Consider the following 8593-nt stretch of genomic DNA (forward strand, 5'->3'; position numbering starts at 1 on the left):
TGTAACTGTCTGGTCATTCCGCTCGGTGCATCCCGGACTTCGCAAAACGGGACTGTGGGTTTGGGGGGTTTTTTTCCCCTGCCATTAAACTAACCCATAATAGCAGATGTCATCACTCACAAATAAAAATGAGTGACGGATGAGCAGATTTCATCAGTTATTCCTGGCAGTTGGAGTTCTCTTGAAAAGGGGAGCCCAGAGGTAAAACTGCCATGATTCAGTAATCACTCAAGAAAACCATACTTTGACAGAAGAGGAAACTACTATACAATCAAAGTAAGCATTTATATTCTTGTATTTTGGCCAAAATAAGATTTTCTCTTCCTGTCTTAACTATCAAACATGCCTAGAAATACACGGATATACATTTATTTTACATTTTGTTTAGTCATGAATTTGAACAAGGTTTTCTGCTTGTTCCCTCCATGACCTTGAATTCTGTATATTACAATATGATTTTGTGGAAAATAATCTGATCCTGTGTGATTTATAAAATGTAAGAGGTATCCTGCCTCTTTTACTCTAACCATAACTTCAGTTATTAACCTGATATTTGTTACTATCTTTTTTGGTATTACTAGAACTTCTGTATTACACATAATTCAGGGGAAAGAAAACCACCATAAAAGGAATATGTAAGGGGATACTCATCCAAACCATGCATTCTACGAGTGCAGCTTAAAACTTTTTAGAACATTGAGCTTCTTACTTTTTTTTTAAATGCTTTGAACTCATGCAGTATACTGTAATATTTGTGTAATGCTGGAAAACATTCTATGCTTAGGCAAATAAGCCCTGGTGAAGGGTAAAAGGAATAGGACATTAATTAGTGTTCTGACAAAGATAAGATAGCTCATGGTCATGATATGACCCAAGGGACTGAGTCTAGTTGAAGTCAAAGATAATCTTTCCATTGTTTACAATGATCTTCAAAAACCTCTGAAGTGACAGAGGAAATTCTTTCAGCAACATGATTGCATTACACAGTAAAATTGGCTGAATACTCAAATCCATTGCAAGAGGTAAAAGTAGACCTATTTCACTCAACCTTTTAGAAAAGAAATATTTTTTAAGATGTTAAAAAAAAATCATTCTTGTTAAACTATTTGCCTTTCAAAAGAATTTGAAAATAAAAATCTTTCTCTTTCAAAATATTTTGAAAATAAACCTTGGAAATGTTCAAACATTACTTCACGTTGCTGGTTAAAACATTTTCCAGTAAGACAAAAAGCATAAGGTCGTTTTGTTTTTATTGGCCAAAAAAAAATAGTCTTTTAAGTTATGCATGATTTAGATTAAAAAATATTTTGACATTTTCTCCAAACTCTGTTCGGTTAACAGGTTTACTGGACACATTAAAAAGTAAATGTACTGAATTTCACTAAAAGGAAAAAGCTTTTCAGAGAATCTCATCGTGAGTTTTTAAGACAATGGCTATCTTAAGACACATATTAAATAGAAAGACTGAAAAAGGGTAAAAAAATGCCTTCTGAGGCTTTGGAAAAGATTTTCTTCTTTTGCTTGCTTAATTCATATATAAAGGTAGCTAAAAACAGCAATTCTATTCCAAACATCAAGAGCCATTTCTGATTCTCGAAATTCCTCCAGAAAGAGTCCAAAATAGGAATTACAAAGTGTGCAGAAGAAAAATTACTTGCATTGGATATTTTTTAAAAGTCCTTTTTGTACCTCAGTGGAGGTTGTCTGAGATTACAATAATTCAAAATACGCAGACCAGGTAGGGGCTGAGACCAGAATATTTGGAAATTTACTAATTTAACAAAGCACATTCATATTACAGATCAGATTCAACGAGAGATGATTGTACCCCTGGCTGTTTATATACTAGCATTTTGCCAATTAATAAAAGTTGTGCATGTGATAATTTACAGCTTGAAGCAAAATTTTAGAATTTCCTCTCCCTTGCACTGGAGAGATCTGCTCACCCTTTGTATTTTGATCCTCATTCCCACGTGCTCTGGGACAGGAGCTCAAAGAGTTTAAACTAATGTACTGTCTGTAGATGTTATATTTGATTCACGACTGATTGGCTGTTTTACAGATTGCTGCACTGCCACACGATTTATGGTTTGCTTCTAAATATAGGAGATTTTTCTTTCATGGTGCCATTAATTTTTTTCTTTAATTACTTCTTCTCGTGGACATTCTCCATAAATTAATAACTTGTTAGCATATAAATTAGGTCCCCAAAATGATTAATGCTGTAAAAAATTCTTTTGTAAATGCATACACGTATTTTTGACAGTTGAGTTGCAGAACTACCAAATACATAAGCCACCTTAACCAAGATCTAATTTTACCTTTCCTTAAATGTTGTTGACTCCCTAAAAAAGCCACCAACTACACTTCAAATGGGCAGGTAGGACTGCAAAACCCATACAAAAATAGTTCCTTCCTTAACTACCTTAGCTGAAGATTTAATAAGGGACTCTATCTTGCACCACTGTTATGCACATCTTAGTAGCCCTTCATAGGAAACATACTGCAGAATGTATTATAACATAAATTTTCAGTCTATACCTTCTCAATGAATAATGTTGAATGCATGGAAGTGTTGCTGTTGCTTATTTTACATTCATATCAGTGGATAAGAATGTTAAAACCACCTGCCACTAGAATTCAGAAAGACACTTCCCCAACTTTCCTTGAATGTGTCTGGAATGATACCTGGCAATCCAAAATGAAAATAAGGATGATAAAGAACCTCTTTACCTTGCTCACTTTCCACCCAGACAAAACTGGCCAAGTGGTTGTAAGAAAGTGTGTTTTTTACTTACAGAGAAAATCTAACTGTCCTGCCAGTTTCTGAACCCTGAGGAATCTGGTAGAAGGAATCCAGAACAGGTTTGATAGAATTAAGTCCAACTGTCAGTGTAAGCCCAATTTATATTACTGGGACATCTGAAAAGAAAGAAGAAAATCACACATCAACAAAACATGTTTTGTAGAGCAATAATAAGGGATTTTTTGATACAAAAAACCCACCAAACCTAGAGAATTACTGGGAAATCCAGACCATGCTCCTAAGTAGAATCTTCCAATCAGAAATAAAATCAGAAGGTGTTACACAGTGCACTAATCTCCACACATGGATGTTGCAAGGCCAGGCTTAAAGAAAGGATGCTTTCACACATGATAGCAGGAGAGATGCTGGTCAGTCGTGCCAGACAGAGCTGTATTCAAAAGTTTCACACCAGGAATCTGTCTCAGCAAGGACCATGACAACACCATGTGAAATATTCACTCTCACTGATATTCCTAGGAACTATTACCAAGTCAAAGATTCTTGGCTTGTAAAAAGTCCCCACAGACATACCAGGCCAATGTTTGCTGAAGTACCTCCATCTTTTGGGCACCTGTCTGATCACACCTTGTTCTTCTGGGTGGAGCAGCCAAGACCTTCATGCACTCTCTCAAAAATCTAACAAATTTAGACCTCAGATAAAGACCTTCTTTGTACCACTTGAAGAACATCTACTAGAAGTTTAATAATTGTAAAAATTTAATATCTAATGGGAGGTTAATGTGTTATGGCAGATTCTTACATGAGGCAAAGTATAATAGGGTTTGGAGGGCAAACTGACTCAGACAGTTTGTCAGCAACTTGCACTTGGCTTCTGAGGCAATGGGATAATTATCTGCAGAGTGTCAAGTGGGCAGCTGCTGCTGATAGAAGAGCTTTTAAATGGTGCAAAGACCCAGGTGACCTGCTGATCTAAGAATGATGAAATAATCAGGTTCCATCACTTGCTGTAACAAGCTATTATCAGAGCACTTATTTTAGCACTGCTTCAAGCCTGTAGAACTCAGACACAGGTAGGACATGTCCCAGTGCACCTGTGACATGCACATCTTTTTGCAAGATGAAGCCTTAAATAACACTATTATTTTGGGGCCTCAGAGTGAGATGAAAGACCATTAAGATTACCCATGCTGCCATTTAGACCATATTCATCAATAAACACAGCAAGCATAGCAAAAGGTTTTTAGTGGAACTGCTGCACCCCACCAATGTAACAATTTGTCCTGTATCCCACTGTGCTACATCAACAGCATCCCCAGTCCACAGCAAGGGAAAACACCAGAAAAAATCCTGTTTGCCTCAGAGAACAACACCTGGTTGTTTCAGTGACATTGCAGGACCAGAATCCGAACCTCTTAAGATATTCATTCACATAGGAGATTATATTACATGGGCTAACCAGTTCACACTTACTACTCCAGCTGGACTGTGCTAGTCTTTAAGTAACTGGACTTCTCAGTGGAAAAATGCCGCATATGGAAGAGGTTTTTTTCTTGTTAGGCACTTTTTTCACACCAGTCAGCCTTAGCACCAAGTTTGGGAAAATTATTTGTTATCACTGATCTTTCTAAAAATCAGATTTGTGAAAACTACAAAAAATCTAAAATATTCAATCTAGGAAGACGGCAAGAACTTACTCATGTGCCCTTTTAAGGTTTCAGGAGTTTATAATAGAGTGTTTGATAATAAGAACTTACAGGAGTCTGCCTTAATTGCATTACACCAACCATCCTTTCCTTCTCCTCTGATCTTCCACTCAAAGCATTGTACAAAGCAAAGGTTTCCTCAGATTGGCCTACATTAGCATAGTCTTTCTAGTGCTTATCAAGGATAGCTCATAAAGTATGACACTGTCTGTGAAGATTCACAAGTACATACCAGGGTCTGTGAGGCATTAATTCATCAGCAGAACAGAGTGGAGTGCTGGAAAAAGCATCAAATGATGGCAGAATACAGATGAACACAAGGAAAAAAGGGATTTCAGGGCAACTCTCGAACTAAGTGCTGATCTAGTCATAGGGAGCTCTGGAGTATGAGGATGAGAATTTTAAAACCCTCCATGTTTGAATAACAGGCATTTAGCAAGGACAAATTCACTTAGTTTCTGTCCTTTTTCTTATTTATTGGAACTCATGCTTGTATTTTAGGAAGGTCTACTTTTAGTGGTATTTAAGACTGAATTCTGATAAAATAAAGAGCAAGGCTATAAGAGGTTCCCCAGAGCTTTGCACTCTGTGTGCTTCAACTTTAGGTTCATAATTCCTCTGCATGTTTTGAGCAAGGCATCATTTGGAGCAGTGAAAAGAATCATTTAAGACCAATGCATTTCCCTTGGATAAAACCATCTGTTTTAAAACTATAGGAGATAGAAAAAAGGAAAACCCTTCACGTCTAATCTGAACTTCAGTGACAATGGCACTATATTTGAAAGCATTTATCCCAAAATCACTTAAAATCTCACATACACTGAGGCACTCGCAATATTTCAGTGATTTCTGCCATGTGTAGTCATTACTCAGTAACAAAAATATAATTTTACCATTTAACTGTCACCCAAGGCCTGTTTCAATGCCTTATATTTTGGTTCAAGGTGAAGTAAGCATCAGTCACCTATTCTTTTAGGTGACATACTTTATTTTAATAGCACTTGGCAAGAAGGAAATTTTGAGAGGGCCGAGCAAGGCAGCACCTGCCTCAGGTCAGGCTTCTGACTGCCCTGACCTCCAAATTGCTTTTCAGAAAATGAGTAAGCACACCAACTTCAGGCACCACAAGATGGGTGGTCAGGATGCAGAAGGGCTGAAGAACTTCTGGGAAAAGGTCATCCAAGAGCAAACCAAGCAACAAGAAGCCGAAGAGTCCAGGTTAAGCAAAAGTGCCCTGAACAAGTAAGTAATTTTTTTCTTTCACACAAGACTTGTCACCATGTGCTTTAAAATGAGGTAACCTGTTACTGTGCTGCTTTATTCATAGCACAGATTGTGTTCTAGATCTTTGGCACTTCTCCTCTCGCAGCTGCTTGTCTCGTGTTACTGTGGCTCTTCTGCATGGAAACTTAGACAAACCCTCACCCTTAAACCTCATGGGCATTCTTCAAAGGCCTTGGAGCACAGCCACGAAAAAAATAAAGCACTTTGGCATCATGGCTTGTGACAGCCAGAAGATATCAGTAATTTTACCTGGAACTGATACAGCCACGCAAATAAATAAAATAATATTACATTAAAGGGACAACCGCCCGCTTTAATCTGTAGCATAAAAAAAAATGGCATCTTTGTCATGTTTAACAGCCCAAAGACAGAAATGACACAACAAGATTTTCCAATTCAGTGGGGAAAATGATGGAGGGTTTTGTTGTGTCGGGTTTTTTTTCCTTTTTTGTTTTGTGGGGTTTTTTTTTCAGGTTGATTTGGTTTGGTTTAGCATGAAACAGCATGAAACAATGGGACTCCCTAAAAAGAGCTGTGGCTGTGGTACAGGTACTTTGCACAAGCAGGGTAGACTGTTTCCAATATTTGTTCAACTTGTTGCAACTCAGGAGTTTGAACCAGGGTCTCCTACACAGGAAGTGAATTCCCTGACTAATAATGACCAGAGACAGAGGACGAGAAATTCCATCTCTCTAGTGGTTTTCTGTTGTGCTTTCCTCCTGAAGTTAACAAAAATATTACTGCATACACTTTCCTCAAAACCGTGGCATTCACATAAACTAATTGCACTTAACAAATAGGAATGTGCTGCCTTAAGGGCTGTTTCTTTTAAAAAAATTCCTGGTACTTTGACCCTAGTGTCCAAGCAGAAAGCTACTGTCATCACTTAAAAACTTGGAAATCAAAATCTGGGCAGACCTTGTGTCCCAACAAAGTCAGAGGCAGACAATCCTGCTTCCAGTATCCTGCTCCATCTAGTGAGTAATATTCCCTAAATAAAATCCCAAAGTTGCTGGAGAGAAAACATGTGTGATAAAACCCAGGGAGACGTTCAGCTTCACTGGAAGCTTTGTCAACTCTAGATCACAAAAAAACTACCACAAGAAGACTGTGCAAACAAATTGCAATTAGTGGTGTAGATGATATCTCTAACTTCACAGAGCTAAAATATGTTAAAAGCTTTTATAAAAATCTTCTCTGAAGAGAAAAAAAAGTGCAGCAAGGGAACTTTGAATGTGTCTTAACATACATATTCAATGTCTTAACTGACTGGTCACAACTGAAAGAGACCCAAGCAAGTTCCTTCAAGGTCACCTACTCAGTCAAAGCTCAGATTGTTCACAAAGTGGTTTTGTGAACAATCTATTTTGGGAAAAAGATCCTTTCATTTCATTGCAAAACCTAGAGGTCCACTACCTCATGGAAGTAGGACCTAGGAAAACTACAAGGTTTAAAGGAAAGGCAAGTGCTCCCTTTGTGACATTTAGGACACTGGCTGACAACAAACATTGCAATTTTCAATGGCAAATTTTTCCTAACTAACTGCACCTCTTTTGGGGGCTTAATTATATGCACAAAAGAATAGTGAAGACTAGGTAGTAGTTTAAAACACAATCTAAAATCAAGCTCAGAAGCCAAGATAACAGAAGCATCCATGTGAACCAGATACTGCTGAATTATTCTCAGATTAAATCATTGGCTGCTGTTCTTTTCATCACACCAAAGGTAATATAAAAACCCATATATATTCAGTGATGCATTTGGCATTACCATATGATATCTAATCTTATAACATTGCCGGGTCAGGTATTTCAAAACAACATTTCCTTCAGAAAACAAGCCAGACAAAAATATCTTGCAGTGGTCCTTAGAGATTTTCTCTTCTGTTTGTGCTATAACAGTGTCTTGAAGCTATGTAGCTCCTCTTGCATGTGACATCAACGCCTTTCATTAAACACATACAGGTTCTGAAGAGGTTGGGTTTTTTTCCTAACCCAAAGGACATATTTTAAATTCTGCTTGCTCTTTTCCACAGCATTTTGCAGTAAACTGGGGGAGGCTGGGGGGAAGAAATGGTATTTTTTAATTGACACGTTGAATGACCTTACTGCATAGGCAATACTTCTGTGTGGCTTTGAGAATACCCCAGAGAGAAAAAGCAGTTCTTCACGGTGACAGTATTTCAGCAGTTGTTTGACTCATTCGGAATCCAGCAATGCCAACCACTGATAGCATCAGCACTATCCCTTTCTCCCCTGCATTCCCAATCTAGCAAAGCTGGAGAGATGTGTAATTGGTAAATAAATACAGGACAAGTGCTCTGGTGATGAAAGAGAAGAAAGCCTCGAACCTGCTGAAAAGCCCGGGCTCTATTTGAAGGCTTTGGCTGAGTAATTGCTGAGCACTTGTGCACTTTGTGCTCTCTTTGCAGGCTCCGCCAGGAATGGGCTCTGCGGCTGGAGAGGAGAGCGCGGCAGGTCCAGGCACACACGAAAACACGGGGGGAACAAGGGACGCCTCTGTCCATCGAGGCTCTGCCCTCACCAGACAAAACTGTCGCTTAAATTAAGCAAGAATTGGGCCCGACTCTGGCCTTCTGCACACACCTATAACCCAGCAGTCACGCTGCCCAGCAAGCAAAAGATCAGAATCTGGCCCTTTTCCAGACTGTTTCTTACAGCTACTGTTTAAGTCCTGCTGAAATTCAGTGCCACAGTACAAAATCTAAAAAAAAAAAAAAAAAAAGGAAAAGGCATAGATGAGAAGCAGACAACTCCAATTCTCCACAATGTGTTATTACTGTGATGCATCAGGAACTCAGGACTCTCTTATGTAACTG

At 38.4% G+C, this 8593-nt stretch overlaps 1 protein-coding gene across 1 annotated transcript; it reads left to right on the plus strand.

The window, feature by feature from the left end:
* Window positions 1-221: 221 nt before the first annotated feature.
* LOC112841241 (protein FAM240B-like) lies at window positions 222-8342 on the plus strand. Its single transcript, XM_025895838.2, has 3 exons — window positions 222-276; window positions 5564-5712; window positions 8186-8342. Exons 2-3 carry the CDS (start codon window positions 5567-5569, stop codon window positions 8316-8318), a joined length of 279 nt encoding a protein of 92 aa, XP_025751623.1. The 5' UTR covers window positions 222-276; window positions 5564-5566; the 3' UTR covers window positions 8319-8342.
* The last annotated feature ends 251 nt before the right edge of the window (window positions 8343-8593 follow it).

Source organism: Manacus vitellinus, unplaced genomic scaffold, assembly GCF_001715985.3.
Source record: "Manacus vitellinus isolate BGI_N305 unplaced genomic scaffold, ASM171598v3 scaffold_9_pilon, whole genome shotgun sequence".
Taxonomy (NCBI): Eukaryota; Metazoa; Chordata; class Aves; order Passeriformes; family Pipridae; genus Manacus; species Manacus vitellinus.

What these genes read in the sequence shown, in the direction of transcription:
- LOC112841241 (XM_025895838.2), top strand. Translation starts at nt 5,567, where the DNA reads ATGAGTAAGCACACCAACTTCAGGCACCACAAGATGGGTGGTCAGGAT. An exon ending in AGCAAAAGTGCCCTGAACAA is followed by an intron (nt 5,713 to 8,185) that starts GTAAGTAATTTT and finishes CTCTCTTTGCAG; the next exon opens with GCTCCGCCAGGAATGGGCTC.